Source organism: Pristiophorus japonicus, chromosome 1 (genome assembly GCF_044704955.1).
Source record: "Pristiophorus japonicus isolate sPriJap1 chromosome 1, sPriJap1.hap1, whole genome shotgun sequence".
Classification (NCBI taxonomy): Eukaryota; Metazoa; Chordata; class Chondrichthyes; family Pristiophoridae; genus Pristiophorus; species Pristiophorus japonicus.
In genome coordinates, this window is record NC_091977.1 from 492,409,542 (window position 1) to 492,430,326 (window position 20,785).

Here is a 20,785-nt window from a genome sequence, read left to right on the forward strand (position 1 = left end):
TGGGCACTCGCGCTATCAGCATATAACTATACCATCCGCTACAGGCCAGGCACCGAGAACTGTGCAGATGCTCTCACTCGGCTACCATTGCCCACCACGGGGGTGGAAATGGCGCAGCCTGCAAACTTGTTGATGGTGGCGCAGCCCGCAGACTTGTTGATGGTCATGGAAGCATTTGAAAATGATAAATCACTTGTCACGGCCCGCCAGATTAGGACTTGGACCAGCCAAGATCCTCTGCTGTCCCTAGTAAAAAACTGTGTACTGCATGGGAGCTAGGCCAGCTTCCCCGTTGAAATGCAAGAGCCAATCAAGCAGTTCCAGTGGCGAAAGGACGAGCTGTGCATTCAGGCAGACTGCCTGTTGTGGGGTAACTGCGTAGTACTACCAAAAAAGGGCAGGGAGACGTTCATCTCGGATCTCCACAGCACACACCCAGGTATAGTAATGATGAAAGCAATAGCCAGATCCCACGTGTGGTGGCCCGGTATCAACTCTGACTTAGAGTCCTGTGTACGGCAATGCAGCGTATGTGCTCAGTTGAGCAACGCGCCCAGAGAGGCACCTCTAAGTTTGTGGTCCTTGCCCTCCAGACCTTGGTCGAGGATCCATGTCGACTATGCGGGTCCGTTTCTCGGTAAAATGTTCCTGGTGGTGGTGGATGCTTTTTCAAAATGGATTGAATGTGAAATAATGTCGGGAAGCACCGCCACTGCCACCATTGAAAGCCTGAGGGCCATGTTTGCCACCCACGGCCTGCCTGGCATACTGGTCAGTGACAACGGGCCATGTTTCACCAGTGCCGAATTTAAAGAATTCATGACCTGCAATGGGATCAAACATGTCACCTCAGCCCCGTTTAAACTAGCCTCCAATGGGCAGGCAGAGCGGGCAGTACAAACCATCAAACAGAGCCTCAAACGAGTCACAGAAGGCTCACTCCAAACTCGCCTATCCCGAGTACCGCACGAGACCTCACTCGCTCACAGGGGTGCCCCCGGTTGAGCTACTCATGAAAAGGACACTTAAAACCAGACTATCGCTGTGCTAAAGTATGGACATAGTCTCAAGTGGATCACGGACACGGTGATAGCTAAAGAAGGGAATAGAGTGTTTGTAGTCAAACTAGACAATGGACAAATTTGCAGAAAGCACCTGGACCAAACGAGGCTGCAGTTCACAGACTGCCCTGAACAACCCACAGCAGACACCACCTTTTTCGAGCTCACAAAACACATCCAAAGGATCAACGACACCACGCCGGACCAGGAAATCGAACCCATCATGCCTAACAGCCCAGCAAGGCCAGGCTCACCTAGTAGCCCTGCAGGGCAAACGACATATCAGCCCAGCGAGGGTACAGCCAACATACCAGAACAGACATTTGTACCGAGGCAGTCCACCAGGGAAAGAAAGGCTCCCGACCGCTTCACCTTGTAAATAGTTTTCACTTTGACTTTGCGGGGGGAGTGATGTTGTGTATCTGTAAAGCATGCACTCCCATGTTCCGCCACCAGGGAGCTCATCCCCTGAAGTCCCAAGGGATCCCAGCATCCCTTGGGAGCACAGTACATAAGCCCTAAGGCCTGTTCCTCACTCTGGAGTGTCTTATTAACGACGGAGGTCACTGTTACTTTAACCTCCCTGTGTGCAGCCTCATCTGTGTTAGGAACACAATCGTTCCATTTTCTAAAACGGCACCATCCTGAATGGAAAAGAGTTCAGTTGTGTGACTCATGTCCCCTGAAACTCAGTTCATGCCACAAACTCATAGAATCGTACAGCACAGAAGGAGGTGATTCGGCCCATTGTGCCTGTGCCGCCTCTTTGAAAGGGCTATCCACTTAGCCCCATTTCCCTGCTCTTTCCCATAGCTCTGCAATTTTTTCTTTTCAAGTATATTACATAGAATTTATAGCACAGAAACAGACCATTTAGCCAAATTGGTCAATACCGATGTTTATACTTCACACAAGCCTCCTCCCACTCTACTTAATCTAACACTATCAGCATATCTTTCTATTCCTTTCTCCCTCGTGAACATCTCTCAATTCCCCTTAAATGCATCTATACTATTTGCCTCAACTACATGTGATAGCAAGTTCCATATTCTAACCACTCTCTGGGTAAAGAAGTTACTCCTGGATTCCTTATTGGATTTATTAGTGACTATCTTATATTTTGGCCCCCTAGTTTTGAAGCCCCCCACAAGTAGGAATGTCTTCTCTACATCTACCGTTAAACCCATTCATAATTTTAAAGATCTCTATTTTGTCAAACATGTGTCCAATTCCCTTTTGAAAGTTACTATTGAATCTGCTTCCAGCACACTTTCTGTGCATTCCAGACCAGATAAGAACTTGCTTTGTAAAAACATTTCTCTTCATTTTCAATTCTTTTGTTCATTTGCAAACTCTGCTCACTTTATGCTGTTCCAATCAGCAGAAATGAAAGATTTTTAACCCATCAGTTGTGTTTGATTTGACTCCAAGTTCTAAATGTGCTGGAACCTTATTCAAACCCACTGGAATACCCACTTCACACAGTACAAAAGTGTTTAAAGATGCTTTCGTAACATATGCAGTTAGATAACTGAGCCTCTTTGTTTCCCATATGGCTTTTCTGTTAAAATATTTTTATTCAGGTTTAAAATAAACCATGAAGTCACGCATAAAGAAAACATAAATGTTTCGCTTTGCAGAATGTTCCAGAAATGAGATGTGTAACTTTCTGACATTATTCAGCAAAGGAGAGCTGATCCAGTGTGAGCTGTATAATAACTCAGAATCCAACTTGCTCTGCAAAACTTTTGGCCAGGTAGGGGAGATGTTTTATTGCTCTTATATCCAAATTATTGACATCACTAGCCGAATCCTATGTGATATTAATGTGCCTGTCATAATGCACGATCATTAGAGAGTAGAAATGAGAAAATGTCTACACAGCAAATCCCACTGTGCAGGTACACTCTCAGAACCCATGTAGGCCATGTTCAACTTCCTCCTGCACTGGCACCAAGCCCTTCTCCTTTTTTAAACTGAGAAAACTAGGCGAAGGATCAAGGCAAACCGTGTTTCGTAAGAGTGGGAAAGAGCGCACGATAAACAAAGTAGTGGTTAGGGACCGATGGGCCTGAGTTCTAAAAATCTCTAGGAGAAAGGGAAGAGTGAAGAGTATGTCATTCCAGAATACAAGGGACTGGGAGAGAATTAACGTAGGAGGCAGTGAGATGAGCCTGAATTTCAACACAGTGAGGAAATAGGTAGAAAGATGAGTGTCCAAGATCATTTACAACTCGATAAATTAGAGACTGTTCATTTCCTTTATGAATGGTTCCACCATATAAATATTGACTGAGCCCATTGGGAATCTATTACATTTGGTTAATTTAAAATTTATTTTTATTTTTTTCTCCTTATTTCTCCTTTCCACGTCATGCACCTTATCTGGCTGGAGACATTGGCCTAGAAATTCGGGTCATTTGCACCTCCGACTTTGTGACCAGGCGTGGCGCAGCTAACGACAGCAGCGCCAGCAGTAACCCATAGCGCCCCGTTCCGCTGCGCCAGCGATGCTGACTCATCACCGTGTGCAGTGCCCTGTTAGCACCCCGGACCCTAAATTTGGTATTGCCCCCTGAAGCTGAGCCGGGCAATGACAGCGACAGCTTGAGGCAACGCGTACTGGCCGCTCTGCTTGAGTGCGGGCTGTTGGCACGGCGCCCCCACTCCCCAGTGGTCCAAGTAGGACCCTTTTTTTGCTGCACAGTATGCAGCTTGGGCCTTTCCCTTTAATTAAGGGACGAGTCCCTCCTATGCAACAGCGCCACGTGGCCCAGTGCGTAGTGCTGCGCCCTGCTCCCGACGCGTCCGCCCCGCTACCGCCCCAGAAAGGAAGTGGAGTGCTTTATTTTTCACTCCACTTCATTTCGGGGACGGTAATCCCAATTTCTCACAAGAAGTGGGTCTTCTCAGCCTGGTGCAATGTTTCGCGCCTCGCGAGTGTTACGACCCCAAAATGGGGCAGTACCAAATTTTTCCTCACTACTTCTGAATCTCCAGCAATACTGCTGTGCAGCAGATGCTGTGAGTTATGTGAAAATGACCCAGGATGACATTCTATCTGATTTTTCTCCCCACTCCAATGGGAAAGTTCATGGTCCCTGCTCAGTGTCTCCCCATAGTGGGATGTTTGTCTCATTGTTTGCTCAGGTGAAGTCTTTGACATTTATCCCTCTGATCCTCTTTTGATTTTCAACACTCCCATGATGTCTTGTCCTCTTCCCTCCATGAGGATCCTTCATCTAGTCAGAAGAAGATTTCAATTGCACTGAGGCCACATTTTGGTCTTGTGGTTTTCACAAGTTGGATATAGATGAGGAAGGTCGTTCAACCAATCAGAGCTCACCCATTCAGAAAAACATCCTAGAGCATTGCCAGCACAGTATCTACTTAAATTATTTCAAGGTTTTTATCCCCACCAACTTATCTGAAGTCAATTTCATGTGTTAATCACACTTTTGTACAGAACTTCCTGACATCAGCCCTAAACGGTTTCACTAAGGTCCTTTAGGGAAAGAAACCAGCATGCCTTCCCCATCTGACCTATATGTGACTCCAGCCCCACACCAATTGATGGGTTCAGACAGGTTAGATGCAGGAAGAATGTTCCCAATGTTCCCAATGTTGGGGAAGTCCAGAACCAGGGATCACAGTCTAAGGATAAGGGGTAAGCCATTTAGGACCGAGATGAGGAGAAACTTCTTCACCCAGAGAGTGGTGAACCTGTGGAATTCTCTACCACAGAAAGTTGTTGAGGCCAATTCATAAATATATTCAAAAAGGAGTTAGATGAAGTCCTTACTATTAGGGGGATCAAGGGGTATGGCGAGAAAGCAGGAATGGGGTACTGAAGTTGCATGTTCAGCCATGAACTCATTGAATGGCGGTGCAGGCTAGAAGCGCCGAATGGCCTACTCCTGCACCTACTTTCTATGTTTCTAATGTACTTGGCTCTTAAGTGCCCTCTGAAGTGGCCTAGCAAATCACTCTGTCATATCAAACCACTACCACTGGTTCAACAAGAAGAACCACCACCACCGTCTCAGGGAAAATAGGGATGGGCAATAAATGTGGCCTTGCCAGCAATGTCCATATCCCTTGAATGCTTATTCAAAAAAATCCAATTCACTAGTTTAAAGTCGTGTTTTGGATCTACCTTTTCGATACCATTTAATATCTTATACACCTTTATGAGATCACCTGTCAGTTGTCTCCATTCAAAGATCATAAAGGCATGATTCTTCAGCCTTGTCTCATAACTCAGAAACATAGAAAATAGGTGCAGGAGTAGGCCATTCGGCCCTTCGAGCCTGCACTGCCATTCAATAAGATCATGGCTGATCAAGATGGCGGGGCTCGTCTGGGGCCTCTGAATCCAGATTTTGCTGATGTTGACAAAATTACCTTTAGTCTTGCAGTAAATTACTCTTCAGTCAATTACTGTCAGTCACCAATTATCCTGTATATCATTGGAATATACAGGATTGATCATTCTTTCATTGAAACCTTTGGATAATTTGTTACCTCCTGTCTATTGTCATACCAACCATCTCTTATCCAACAACAACAACTTCTATTTATATAGTGGCTTTAACATAGGAAAATTGCCACAAGGCACTTCACTGAAGGATAATCAGATAGAAGTGATATTGACCCAAAGAATGAGACATTAAGACAAGTGACCAAAAGCTTGGTGAAAGAGGTATGTTTTAAGCTGGGTCTTAAAGAAGGACAGAGGTGGAGAGGTAGAGAAGTTTCGGGACTAAATTCTAAAGCTTAGGACCGAGATGGCTGAAGGCATGGCCACACATGGTGGAGTGAAGGAAGTGGGGGATACACAAGAGGCCAGAGTTCGAAGAATGCAGAGTTCTTGGAGGGTTGTAGAACTGGAGGAGGTTACAGAGAGAGGGAGGGATGAGGCTATGGAGGGATTTGAACACAAGGATAAGAATTTTAATATCGAGTTGTTTGGGCAGCACATTTAACTCACTGTCAGCTGTTTAGCATCCTCTATGTCACACACTTTCAACCATCTATTATCAGCGATGTAATTCACTCCCAGCCATTTATTATCCTCCATGTTACTTATTGACGACTGTCTCATATACTGTTTGTAATTCACAGTTAGCTGTTTATTATTCTAACTGTATCTTATTCTGCTTATGCTTTCTTTATTAGGATCAAGGATTCCTGGGGAACTCAGCTACAGACACATATGAAGGGATTAGTTGCCAGCTCAGAATCAGAGGTAGCGGTGAGAGGAATCTGAGCGTATATAGGAAGAAGGGTGAGTGTTACAAGAATTTGATGGACATGAACCATTTGTAGATGTGGACATGTTTTATTGCATGGGCTGGAAATGTATTATTTTCTGGGCTTGACTTTGAATGATCCTAAAATCTGCACAATCATGAACTCAAAATGAAGCTCAGGAATGCTCTACCAATTGCACTGCCAGGACATATAGGGGACAGGGCATCTATCGAACCAGCAGGGAATATAAATGCATATTCAGCAATGGACAATCAAAGAATGGTCACAGACTCATTAATATTCTGCAGGAATTGTCTGATTTCTCCAACTGGCCTTGCCGTCATGGTTTATAATGTTCTCTAAATCCCTTGATTGGATTATACCATATTAAATTATCACTGAAAGAGTCGGCTGCCATGACTCTGTTCTGCTACTTAGTCGCTTCAAGTTTTAAGGTAACCTGTTTCAGCATACAGTGCCCATTCCCCAACTGGTGCTGTTACCTGCAGAGCTTCAGGACTGTACTTCAGTATACTTACTGCTAGCTTCTCAGCTTTACTTTGTTGCTGTGTTGGGTCCGGAACAGAAATCTACTTTCTCCTCCACTTGTGTCATCACTTCCTGCAGAGACAGTATTCTCTGCTGAAATTCCTGGCCTGCTCCTGCGTCCTCAGTTTCCTGCTCCTCTGCTGAGAAATTTTCACTCTACACTGAGATATTTCCGATCTTTTTCTGCTTCTTCCCATCCTCCTCTGGATTCTGCTCAGTGAACTTTGCTTTACGCTTTCCATTTGCTTCCCTTGGCCACTGACTCCACTCATCCTTCAGAATTCCTCTGTCACCCTTCACTGGACTGTGTTGGACCGCTCCTCAGACTCTTACTACTACTCCCAAAACTTGCCTGTTCCTACAGCTGTTCCTTGGACCGTCTCGCTCATCTGCACCAATCCTGTGGATTCACCTTTCACCCTCTTCTGCCTCCCTGGGCTGCACAGCTCTCAGTCCCTGGGTTTCACTCCCACTGCTCCTTGCTCCTCTGTTAGTATACCAAATCTATGAGTATGCATTGCTAATCGTCCACGCCACTACGCACCTCTGATGGACCCCTGGATCAACCTCTGCTGGCTCATGGTTGACTCCTCACACTTCCTTGGCTTTCTATTTTCCACTGGGCAATCTCCAGCAATACTCTGCCTCTTGAACAGCTCCTCGACTGACTCACCCTCCACAACTACCTCTGAATTGATCCAAGCTGACTCTAGACCAGAGCCCATTACTTCTATTTTCCTTTTTTTCAAAATCTTGACCCCCACTTGGGCTCTTCTCTCCTGTCTCTCTTCTCTTCCTGCTTTGCTGCCATGTCACCTTTTATTTCTCCCATTTTGGGAAGTTTGCCCTCCAATCCCTACTCCAGCCATCACTACTCTTCTGATTTCCAATTTACATGGTAACAGTTTTAGGCATAGCCCACCTCTCCACAGTATTCCCTTGGTGCACTTCAATAATGCTGAATCCCATTTTTTGACAAGAACCTGTCTAGTCCCTTCCTTCTTGTTCCATCGCCCGTTCTGGTAATATGTTCTACATACTTACCAACTTTTTAATAAAAAAGTTCTTACTGCATCTCCTTTATTGTCCTTAATTTGTAAATATGACACCTTATGCTCAAAACAGCAGAAAAGCTTACTTGGATCCTACCTTTCATAATTTTAAACACGTCTATCATATCCCCTTCTCAATCTTCTCTTTTCAAGAAAGAAAAGGTACTTCTCTCTTCCTTCAAACACCTCACCTCTTCCACCCCTCTCGCCTCCTTTAAAATCCTTATACTCTATTGCCCCAAGTCCCACTCTGAGTTTTTCATGGAGATATCCTTCCTCCGTTCCACCCTCAGCCTCTGCACTGTGACTTCACCCTCGGTGATTTCCATCTCCATCTTAATTCATTGTGTCCTTTCTTCACTGCCTTCATCAACCTCTCTTTCCATTTAAATTCCCCTATCCATATTCACGACCATTCCCTTAACCATGTTATCTCACTCGGCCTCTCTACTTCCATCATCTGAATCACAGATAAGGCCATACCCGACTTCTCCCAGAGAGTTGCAAATCTGTGGAATTTGCTGCCTCAGAGAGCTGTGGATGCTGGGACATTGAATACATTTAAGACAGAAATCGACAGTTTCTTAAACGATAAGGGGATAAGGGGTTATGGGGAGCGGGCAGGGAAGTGGAGCTGAGTCCATGATCAGATCAGCCATGATCTTATTGATGGCGGAGCAGGCTCGAGGGGCTGTATGGCCTACTCCTGTTCCTATTTCTTATATTCTTATTTTCTTCTATCTTCCACCACCCACATGCTTCACCATCCTACTCTCTTCCAACCTGATTTTCTGCTGAGTTCATCCTTGGAATAAACTCTCCCCCAATTCACTTTTTCTGAAAATGGGTTCAGCTTTTCTTGGTGGAAAGAAAACCCAAACGTTGTCCGGGAGTTGTGTGATGATAGAGTTCAGAATGAACAGCGATGACCAGTTTTTGCTTCTCTTTCCTAATCAGAACACAAAGGTTCACTGTGCTGTCAGTCAGACAGAGACCATGCTCATAGTACCGATGACATCATTTGGATATTACCTCTGTTGGCAACTAAGTGAACTGTTCTCAAAACATTCCAGGCATGGTGTACTTGGCCATTTTCAGATTGTTACACAATAACATTCTCTTTGTCTGATTACACGTGGAACAGTATGGACACGTGCTACACACCCGCCCAAGGAAAATTGTAGGAAAAGCCACTACACTCTCCCAAATGTGATACCTGTATTGTGGTCATTTTCAGAATGATATTGCCAAAGGCCTAGGTGCATATTTCATGCTCGCTATGTGCAGAGTGAAAGGACAAAATGCCTTTAAAAAGGAATCTCAGCTTCGTAATAATAATTAGAGCCACTTTTATGGCTGGCAGGAGCACATTTTGCTTCAACAGGACAATCAAATAAAAATTACCGAGCAAATATTAGTGAGCAAACAATTAACAAGCTGGCATGAAATATCTTTGTTTGCTACTTTAATGGCGATATTAACCTGTTTAAATTGGGTTAATAACTCTGTTAAAATGGTAAATACAAAAATACTGAGAATTTGCCCATAAATTTCACTAACAATAACTTCCGTTCTATAGTCCTCAATCTTGATGAAGCAACATATAACCTCAATAGACAGCGAAAGTGGTTTTAGTTATTTTGAAGGAGAAGACTGCTTTTTTGTGGATGTTTTCTCCCCTCCTTTTCCCTTGATCTCTCCCAACCTGTGTCCCCTCTGTGGTGAGCATGTGACCCAGCTATGGCCAACCTCCTTTCTCTCGGCTTCTTGGCAAGAATCTAGTTGCTTGTCTGAAGTAGTTATCAAAAACAAATGTTTCTGCTCTCTGTGCATGAATAGTTGGAATAATAAGAACTGGACAACTAGCATTTGAATCATGGGAAATGCTTCTCCGCTTCAGCTTTTCCAAATTAGGAACGTTTATTTTTTTGATACCAACTTCAAACAAGCAAACACATTCTTGTCAGGAAGCAGAGTGGAAGCAATGTTTCCGTGGTTATGATGGGAATGTTTATATTAGAAACAGATAAATGGACATGGGTAAAGTGAAGTTAAAAACTTACTGAGGTGTCCTTTTTGTAGTCTGGTTATTTTTGGCAGAGGATGTCTTTTCAGCATTTGGCTACATGCTCACAACAAGTTTAAAAAAAATTGAGACCTATATGAAAGACTAAGGCCCACAGTGCAGGGCACTACCCAGGTGTAGTGGGTAAGGGAGAACATGAGGTAAATTGGGTAGTGGTGATTATTTGACACCAAGCTCAGGTTTCAATAGCCTGCAGGTAGTTAGAGAAAGTGAGAATTCAGGAAGGTAAGGAACTCCAGTTTTAAGAACCTGGGAAAAACAATGACAACAACTTGCATTTATATAGCGCCTTTAATATAGAATCCCATGGCGATTCACAGGATCGTAATCAGACAAAAATTGACATTGAGCCAAAGAAGGAGACATTAGGATGGATGACAAAACACTTGGTCAAAGAGGTAGGTTTTAAGGAGTATCTTAAAGGAGGAGAGAGTGGTGGAGAGGTGAAAAGGATTAGGGAGCTTAGGGCCTAGATGGCTGAAGGTACGGCCATCAATGCTGGGGCAAAAGAAGTGGGGAAAACACGAGAGGCCAGAGTTGGAGGAATGCAGGAAGGTTGTAGGGCTGGAGTAGATTACAGAAATAGGGAGTGGTGAGGCAATGGAGGGATTTGAACACGAGGATGAGAATTTCAAAACGGAGACGTTGATGGCCCGGGAGCCAATGTAGGTCAGTGAGCAAAGGGATGATGGGTAAATGGGACTTTGTGTGGGTTAGGATAGCATAAATAGAGGCATAAGGGCCAAAATTGATGAGGGCCAAGGCCTGCCCAAGTGCCGTCCAAAGGACCGTTGATGGCCGCCGAGAGACTGGGCGTTACTTTGCCTGAAAGATTCTTCTAAAAGAATACCGCCCGGCGGCCAAACAATGGCTTACGCTGTCAATTTGTGTGGCAGCGGGTGGGAGCTCTCAATCTCGGCGGCAAAAGCTCTTGCCGCCCAAGTGCCATCGAGGATGGAGCCGGGCCCAGGGAGAGTGGAAGACCTGCAAATAAAAATCATAGGAAATGAAAAAAAAAACACCGGAACACCTTCAGGGGACCCCATCCAGATATGTCTCTGTAAAAAAAACATTTTAAATATTTTCACTAACCTTTTTTTCCCTTCTTTGTACCTATCATCGTGGTTAGAACAGCCTCGAGCTGCAGTCCTTCCCCTTGTTGGCGCTGACTCCCGCCCACATCAATCTGGCATCTCGTTGGGCGGGAGGCCACTTGTGTTACTTGACCACCAGTGAATGTCAGCGGGCAGTTCCCGGTGGTGCTTCCCTCCCGCCCGCTCCAGCCCAAGTGGAAACTGGGAGAGAGAGGAAACCGGAGGCAAAACTCGGCGGTAGTCGGCTGCAGCAGGTGGCGGTGGGCAGTAAGGCCACCAATATCGGGCCCATAGAGTACAAAACCAAGAAAGTTATGATGAACCTTTATAAAATACTGGTTCACCCTCTACTGGAGTATTGTGTCCATTCTGGGCACTGCACTTTAGGAAGGATGTGAAGGCCTCAGAGAGGGTGCAAAAAAGATTTATGAGAGTGGTTCCAGGGATGAGGGACTTCAGCTATGTGGATAGACTGGAGATGCTGAGGTTGTTCTCCTTAAAGCAGAGAGGTTGAGAGGAGATTTGATAGAGGTGTTCAAAATCATGAGGGGTCGAGACAGAGTGGATAGAGAGAAACCGTTCCCAGTGGCAGAAGGGCCGAGAACCAAAGGACGCAGATAAACATGATTGGTAAAAGAACCAAAGGCGACATGAGGAAAAACATTTTTATGCAGCGAGTAGTTAGGATCTGGAATGCAGTGTCTGAAAGGGTGGTGGAAGTAGACTCAATCGTGGCTTTCAAAAGGGAATTCCCTGAAGGGAAAGAAAATGCAGGGCCACATGGAAAGGGGGGCGGGGGGGGAGGTGGTGGAGTGGGACTAGCTGAAGTGCTCATGCAGAGAGCCACCACAGGCTCGACGGGCTGAATGGCCTCCTCCTGGGCTGTAAAAAGAAAGAAAGACTTGCATTTATATAGTGCCTTTCATGACCACCGGACATCCCTCAAAGTGCTTTACAGCCAACTAAGTATTTTTGGAGTGTAGTCACTGTTGAAATGTGGGAAACACAGCAGCCAATTTGTGCACAGCATCTCCCACAACATGTGATAATGACCAGATAATATGTTTTTGTTATGTTGATTGAGGGATAAATATTGGCCAGGACACTGGGGATAACTCCTCTGCTCTTCTTTGAAATAGTGCCATGGTATATTTTACATCCACCTGTCCTTATGTAACAAATCTATGATTCATATTTTTCAAGATGTTAGGGCATAAAATTTGTCCCCAGGCCAGACTGAAGTTGCAGGCCCAAGTTGCAAGCAGTTATTCCCCTTCTGTGACACCCTAAGAGAAAATAGAGTCTCCGAAGAGAAAATGGAGGGTCTCCATTAGACAATGAGTTTGAAAATTTCTTTTTAAGCATAGCAAGCATATTCCTCATGAACAACTGAACAGGAAATATCTTCCCTTAGAGTGTGCTTCCCCTATAACAGATAAGGCAGAGTTCAGGATAGTGCAGGTATAATAGGTCAAATGATCTTACCTTAATCTGTACATGTTATGTTATGATCTGGAATGCACTGCCTGGAAAGGTGGTGGAAGAGGCTTCAGTAGTAACTTTCAAAATGAGCTGGATAAATTCTTGAAAAGGAAAATTTGCATGACTACGAGGAAAGAGCGGGGGAGTGGGTTTAATTGGATAGCTCTCTCAAAGAGTCGATACATGCATGCTGGACCTCCTTCCGTGTATTAAGATTCTATGGGCCCAAATTTGGTCGACTTACTGCCGGCTGCCACCGAGTTTTCTCGGCGGTCTCGATGTTTTTGGGGCACTCTCCCCTCCGAGCGAGGTCAGGTCCTCACACTTGCGGGAGAAAAGACCACTGGGGACCGTCCGCTGGCATCCACTGGCATGCAACGCCTACAAAAGTCCTCCCACCCTGAGTCCCCAGTTTGGTTCGGGCGGTCCTCTGCTCCAGCAGCAGAAGACACCACTGCTTGGAGGCAGCAGTAAGTATGAAGACCTGCAAAAAAAGTTAGTCCACTTCTTTTCTTTATTTCTTTTGCAGGGATTTTGGTTGATGGGGTCCTCTGAAGGATTTCTGGTAGTTTATTTTTATTGTTTTGAAAATTTTTGCTTTTTGCTGTTTCCCCCTCCCTGGGCCCGACTCTATCCTCGGCGGTACTTCGCCGAGGATTGCATTTCCCCCTAGAATGGGACCTACCACCCGCTGCCACCCAGAATTGGCGTGTAAGGCCCATTTCTTTCACCAAACCTCCACCCAAAGTACCGTAAGGATCTTAGTGGTCCCTTCGACACTTCTTGGGCGGAACTTAGGTTTCACCAAATTCGGGCTCGATGATTCTATGCATGTTTTCAATTCTCTCTAGGTCATGAATTCACTACTTCATTTCGCAAGACCTTCATACGGACAGATTTTCGTAACGTGATTACAGGCGTATACCAGGCATCGGCTTTTTCCGCAGATGGTTCGAGCTTAACCGATGTACACCATTTCTGCAGACAGACCTGTGGCAAGGATCAGTGCTGTGATGGCTTCATATTGAGTGAGATAATAATTAACAGAGGTACAATTTTATACCTTTAAAAACAAGTACTTGCACTCATATTGGAATTCATCACACCCCTCAAAAATGTCTCAAAGCACTTTACATGCAATTTTATTTTGGTGCAGCCACTGGTGTAATGCAGTACATTGTATAGGAATGTGCTCCTGGACTGGATGATACAATGTATAGAAAAGAGCATCTGTACAGGATACTACATTACATGGGGGAGAGCCTTGGACTGAGTCCTACATTAAATAAGAGAAAACCTCTGGACTGAGTCCTACATTACATAGGGGAGAGCCCAAGGAATAGATCCTACATTAAATAGGAGAGAGCTCCTGGACTTTATATAGGAGAGAGCTCCTGGACTGGGTCCTACATTAGATAGGAGAAAGCCGCTGGACTGAGTCCTACATTAAATAGGCGAGCCCCTGGATTGGGGTATATAGGGGAGAGCCACTGGACAGGATCCCACATTATATAGGAGAGAGCCCCTGATTGGGTCCTACATTATATAGGAGAATGTCCCTGGACTGAGTCCTATAATACAGCCCCTGGATTCAGTCCTACATTACATAGGGGACAGGACCTGGACTGGGTCCTAAATTTATAGGAGAGAGCCCTGGACTGGGTCCTATGTAAGATAGGATAGAGCCCCTGGATTGAGTCCTACATTTTATAGGAGACAGTTCTGGACTGGGTTCTACATTATATAGGAGAATGCCCCAGGACTGGGTCTTACATTATATAGGAGAGCCCCTGGAATAGGTCCTACATTATAAAGGGGATATCCAGGAATAGGTCCTACATTATAAAGGGGATATGCTGGAATGGGTCCTACATTATATAGAGGCGAGACCCTGGATTGGGTCTTACATTATATAGCAGAGAGTCACTGAACTGGGTCCAACGTTATATAGGGCAGAGCCCCTGGATTTAGTCCTACTTTACATAGGGAAGATCTCTGGACTGGATCTTACATCATATACATGAGAGACACTAGAGTGGGCCCTACATTATATAGGAGAGAGCTCCTGGACTGGGTCCTACATTACATAGGGGAGAGACCCTGGACTGAGTCCTACATTCTAAGAACATAGGAACATAAGAAATAGGAGCAGGAGTAAGGCCATACGGCCCCTCGAGCCTGCTCTGCCATTCAATACGATCATGGCTGATCTGATCATGGACTCAGGTCCACTTCCCTGTCCGCTTTCCATAACTCCTTATTCCCTTTTCGTTTAAGAAACTGTCTATTTCTGTCTTAAATTTATTCAATGTCCCAGCTTCCACAGCTCTGAGGCAGCAAATTCCACAGATATGCAATCCTCTGAGAGAAGAAAGTTCTCCTCATCTCAGTTTTAAATGGACAGCCACTTATTTTAAGATTATGCTCTTTAGTTCTAATCTCTCCTATTAGTGGAAACATTCTCTCTGCATCCACCTTGTCAAGCCCCCTCATAATCTTATACATTTCGATAAGATCACCTCTCATTCTTCTGAATTCCAATGAGTAGAGGCCCAACCTACTCAATCTTTCCTCATGTCAACCCCCTCATCTCCGGAATCAACCTTGTGAACCTTCTCTAAACTGCTTCCAAAGCAAGTATATCCTTTCATAAATATGGAAACCAAAACTGCACGCAGTATTCCAGGTGTGGCCTCACCAATACCCTGTACAACTGTAGCAAGACTTCTCTGCTTTTATACTCCATCCCCTTTGCAATAAAGGCCAAGATTCCATTGGCCTTCCTGATCACTTGCTGTGCCTACACTAACCTTTTGTGTTTCATGCACAAGTACCCCCAGGTCCCGCTGTACTGCAGCACTTTGCAATCTTTCTCCATTTAAATAATAACTTGCTCTTTGATTTTTTCTGCCAAAGTCCATGACCTCACGCTTTCCAACATTATACTCCATCTGCCAAATTCTTGCCCACTCACTCAACCTGTCTATGTCCTTTTGCAGATTTGTGTCCTCCTCACACATTGCTTTTCCTCCTATCTTTGTATTGTCAACAAACTTGGCTACGTTACACTCGGTCCCTTCCTCCAAGTCGTTAATATAGATTGTAAATAGTTGGGGTCCCAGCACTGATCCCTGCAGCACCCCACTGGTTACTGATTGCCAACCCGAGAATGAACCATTTATCCCGACTCTCTGTTTTCTGTTAGTTAGCCAATCCTCTATCCATGCCCCAACCTGGTGAATTTTTATCTTGTGCAGTAACCTTTTATGTGGCACCTTGTCAAATGCCTTCTGGAAGTCCAAATACACCACATCCACTAGTTCCCCTTTATCTACCCTGTTCGTTACATCCTCAAAGAATTCCAGCAAATTTGTCAAGCATGACTTCCGCTTCATAATTCCATGCTGACTCTACCTGACCGAATTTTGCTTTTCCAAATGTCCTGCTACTGCTTCTTTAATAATGGACTCCAACATCTTCCCAACCACAGATGTTAGGCTAACTGGTCTATAGTTTCCTGCTTTTTGTCTGCCTCCTTTTTTAAATAGGGGCCTTACATTTGCAGTTTTCCAATCTTTTATATAAGAGTCCCTTTACTGGATCCTACATTAAACCGGGGAGATCCTCTGGACTGGGTCCTACATTAAATAGGAGAGAACCACTGCACTGTCCTACATTAGATAGGAGAGAGCGCCTGGATTGGGTCCTTCATTATACAGGGGAGTGCCCCTGGACAGGATCCTACATTATCTGGGGAGAGTCCCTGGACTGAGACGTACATTAATTAGGAGGAAGCCCCTGGACTGGGCCCTACATTAATTAGGAGAGAGCCCCTGGACTGGGTCCTACATTATACAGGGGAGTGCACCTGGACTGGATAGGCTCTCTTTGAAACAGTGGAGACCTATGTGCCAGACTATAATGCAGAGTTCTATATCAGTTCAAATGTTCGACTAGTTGACTTACTGCAATATTTTGGAGAACTTTGCCGTGTAATAGAAACATAGAAAACATAGAAAATAGGTGCAGGAGTAGGCCATTCGGCCCTTCGAGCCTGCACCACCATTCAATAAGATCATGGCTGATCATGCAACTTCAGTACCCCATTCCTGCTTTCTCTCCATTCACCTTGATCCCTTTAGCCATAAGGGCCACATCTAACTCCCTTTTGAATATATCTAACGAACTGGCCTCAATAACTTTCTGTGGTAGAGAATTCCACAGGTTCACCACTCTCTGGGTGAAGAAGTTTCTCCTCATCTTGGTCCTAAATGACTTACCCCTTATCCTTAGACTGTGATCCCTGGTTCTGGACTTCCCCAACATTGGGAACATTCTTCCTGCATCTAACCTGTCTAAACCCATCAGAATTTTAAACGTTTCTATGAGATCCCCTCTCATTCTTCTGAGCCCAGTTGATCCAGTCTTTCTTGATAGGTCAGTCCTGCCATCCCAGGAATCAGTCTGGTGAACCTTCGCTGCACTCCCGCAATAGCAAGAATGTCCTTCCTCAGATTAGGAGACCAAAACTGTACACAATATTCAAGGTGTGGCCTCGCGAAGTCCCTGTACAACTGCAGTAAGACCTCCCTGCTCCTATACTCAATTCCTCTCGCTATGAAGGCCAACATGCCATTTGCCTTCTTCACCGCCTTAGTAGAGCTGTAAATCACAATGTTAAAGGAATATCTTGCTGTCTGTTGACTGCAGGAAAATTCAGTCATGCTAATAAAATGCTTAAAATTATACCAAAAATGTTTGGGTTCTCATGTCATGGAAACAATTTCTCACAGTTTGTATTCATATGATTCAGCTACAAAGAAATTGTGGGAAAAATTCTTGGAATAACAAGTAATTTCTGTTGTGTTTTTATTTAAATTGTTTAAAAAGGCAGTTATTTCATAAACAAGCTTTGTCAAAATGTAGTTTTGTTTCAGATGGAGAGATTAGCCAGAAGGGAAATATAACAGCTTATCATGTTGTCTGAGCATCTCCAAGTATTTCATATAAATGTATTACTCTTTTGATGTGACCGTTGTCATGTAATCACATGTGGCAGCTATCTGTGTACCTCAAAATCCCACAAACAGCCATGAGATGGATAGCCAGTCAGCTTATTTCTAGGCGGTGTTGGTTGAAGACACAACTTTGTGTTCATTGCTATGATATATTTTGATATATTTGTAATATATTTGCTTCATGCGTCCTTTGATTAAGAATTCATAGCAACACATTGCTATTAAGAATCATAGAAACATAGAAATTTACAGCGCAGAAGGAGGCCATTCCGACCCATTGTGTCCGTGCCGGCCGACAAAGAGCCACACGGCCCTTGGTCAGCAGCCCTAAAGGTTACATATAAATCTATGAACAATGACGGAAAGGCAAAGAACACCAAGCCCAACCAGTCCGCCTCACACAACCCCTTATACTGAAGCATTTTACACTCCACTTCAACCAGAGCCATGTGATCTCCTGCGTGAGGCAAAAACCAGATAAAAACCCAGGCTAATTTAGGGAGAAAAAATCTGGGAAAATTCCTCTCTGACCCATCCAGGTGATCAAAACTATTCTCTGCTGTACTTACCATTATATCTGCACCGTCCAACTAAAGGTCATCCAGTCTAATCCCAATTACCAGCTCTAGGTCCCGTAACCCTGCAGGTTACTGCACTTTAAGTGCCCATCCAACCATCTCTTAAAAGTGGTGAGGGTTTCTGCATCCACCATTCTTCCAGGCAGCGAGTTCCAGATCTCCACAACCCTCTGCGTAAAGAAGCCCCCCCTCAAATCCCCTCTAAACCTTCCACCAACCACCTTAAAACTATGCCCCCTTGTAATAGATCCCTCACCAATGGAAATAGACCCTTACTATCCACTATGTCTAGGCCCCTCAATATTTTGTACACCTCGATGAGGTCTCCTCTTAACCTCCTCTGTTCCAATGAGAACAAACCCAACCTATCCAATCTGTACTCATAACTAAGATTCTCCATTCCAGGCAGCATCCTAATAAATCTCCTCTGCACCCTCTCTAGTGCAATCACGTCCTTCCCATAATACAGTGGCCAGAACTGCACACAGTACTCCAGCTGTGGCCTAACCAAAGTATTATACAATTTAAGCATAACCTCCCTGCTCTTATATTCTATGCCTCAGCCAATAAAGGCAAGCATTCCGTATGCCTTCTTTACCACCTTATCCACCTGGCTTGCTGCTTTCAGGGATCTGTGGACAAGCACTCCAAGGTCGCTTTGTTCGTCTACACTATTAAGTGGCCTACCGCTTAATGTGTATACACTTTCTCTATTAGCCCTCCTAAAGTGCATCACCTCACACTTCTCTGAATTAAATTCCATTTGCCACTGCTGTGCCCACCTGACCAGTAGATTGATATCCTCCTGCAGCCCATGACTTTCCTCTTCATTATCAACCACAGCCAATTTTAGTGTCATCTGCAAACTTCTTAATCATACTCCCTATATTCAAATCTAAACCGTTGATATATACCACAAAAAGTAAGGGACCCAGTACTGAGTCCTGTGGAACCCCACTGGAAACATTCTTCCAGTCACAAAAACATCTATCAATCATTACCCTTTGCTTCCTACCTCTAAGCCAATTTTGGATCTAACTTGCCACTTTGCCCCGTATCCCATGGGCTTTAACCTTCATAACCAGTCTACTATATGGGACCTTATCAACAGCCTTGCTAAAGTCCATACATATTACATCATACGCACTACCCTCATTGAACCTCTTGGTTACCTCCTCAAAAAATTCAATCAGTTTAGTCAAACACAATCTTCCCTTAACAAATCCGTGCTGACTATCCCTAGTTAATCCTTGCCTTTCCAAATGCAGATTTATCCTGTCTTTCAGGATTTTTTCCAATAATTTTCCCACCACTGAGGTTATGCTGACAGACCTGTAATTACTCGGCCTATCCCTTTTTCCCTTCTTAAACAAGGGTACTACATTAGCAGTCCTCCAATCCTCCGGCACCATGCCCGGATCCAAAGAGTTACTGGAAAATGATGGTCATAGAAACATAGAAACATATAAAATAGGTGCAGGAGTAGGCCATTCGGCCCTTCAAGCCTGCACCGCCATTCAATGAGTTCATGGCTGAACATGCAACTTTAGTACCCCATTCCTGCTTTCTCGCCATACCCCTTGATCCCCCAAGTAGTAAAGACTACATCTAACTCCTTTTTGAATATATTTAGTGAATTGGCCTCAACAACCTTCTGTGGTAGAGAATTCCACAGGTTCACCACTCTCTGGGTGAAGAAGTTTCTCCTCATCTCGGTCCTAAATGGCTTACCCCTTATCCTTAGACTGTGACCCCTGGTTCTGGACTTCCCCAACATTGGGAACATTCTTCCTGCATCTAACCTGTCTGAACCCATCAGAATTTTAAACGTTTCTATGAGATCCCCTCTCATTCTTCTGAACTCCAGTGAATACAAGCCCAGTTGATCCAGTCTTTCTTGATAGGTCAGTCCTGCCATCCCGGGAATCAGTCTGATGAACCTTCGCTGCACTCCCTCAATAGCAAGAATGTCCTTCCTCAAGTTAGGAGACCAAAACTGTACACAATACTCCAGGTGTGGCCTCACCAAGGCCCTGTACAACTGTAGTAACACCTCCCTGCCCCTGTACTCAAATCCCCTCGCTATGAAGGCCAACATGCCATTTGCTTTCTTAACCGCCTGCTGTACCTGCATGCCAACCTTCAATGACTGATGTACCATGACACTCAGGTCTTGTTGCACCTCCCCTTTTCCTAATCTGTCACCATTCAGATAATAGTCTGTCTCTCTGTTTTTACCACCAAAGTGGATAACCTCACATTTATCCACATTATACTTCATCTGCCATGCATTTGCCCACTCACCTAACCTATCCAAGTCACTGCAGCCTCTTAGCATCCTCCTCGCAGCTCACACTGCCACCCAACTTAGTGTCATCTGCAAATTTGGAGATATTACATTTAATCCTCTCGTCTAAAGCATTAATGTACAATGTAAACAGCTGGGGCCCCAGCACAGAACCTTGCGGTACCCCACTAGTCACTGCCTGCCATTCTGAAACGTACCCATTTACTCCTACTCTTTGCTTCCTGTCTGCCAACCAGTTCTCAATCCACGTCAGCACACTACCCCCAATCCCATGTGCTTTAACTTTGCACATTAATCAAGGCCT

The 20,785-nt window shown here is 44.6% G+C and overlaps 1 protein-coding gene across 1 annotated transcript in view; it reads left to right on the top strand.

Moving 5' to 3' along the window:
• Positions 1-20,785, top strand: part of tg (thyroglobulin) — a 621,247-nt gene that overhangs the window by 139,799 nt on the left and 460,663 nt on the right. The window contains exons 25-27 of the mRNA XM_070888386.1: positions 2,702-2,817; positions 6,240-6,348; positions 13,429-13,626. Of these exons, the coding sequence (XP_070744487.1) occupies positions 2,702-2,817; positions 6,240-6,348; positions 13,429-13,626 (423 nt within the window). The remainder of the gene's footprint in view (positions 1-2,701; positions 2,818-6,239; positions 6,349-13,428; positions 13,627-20,785) is intronic.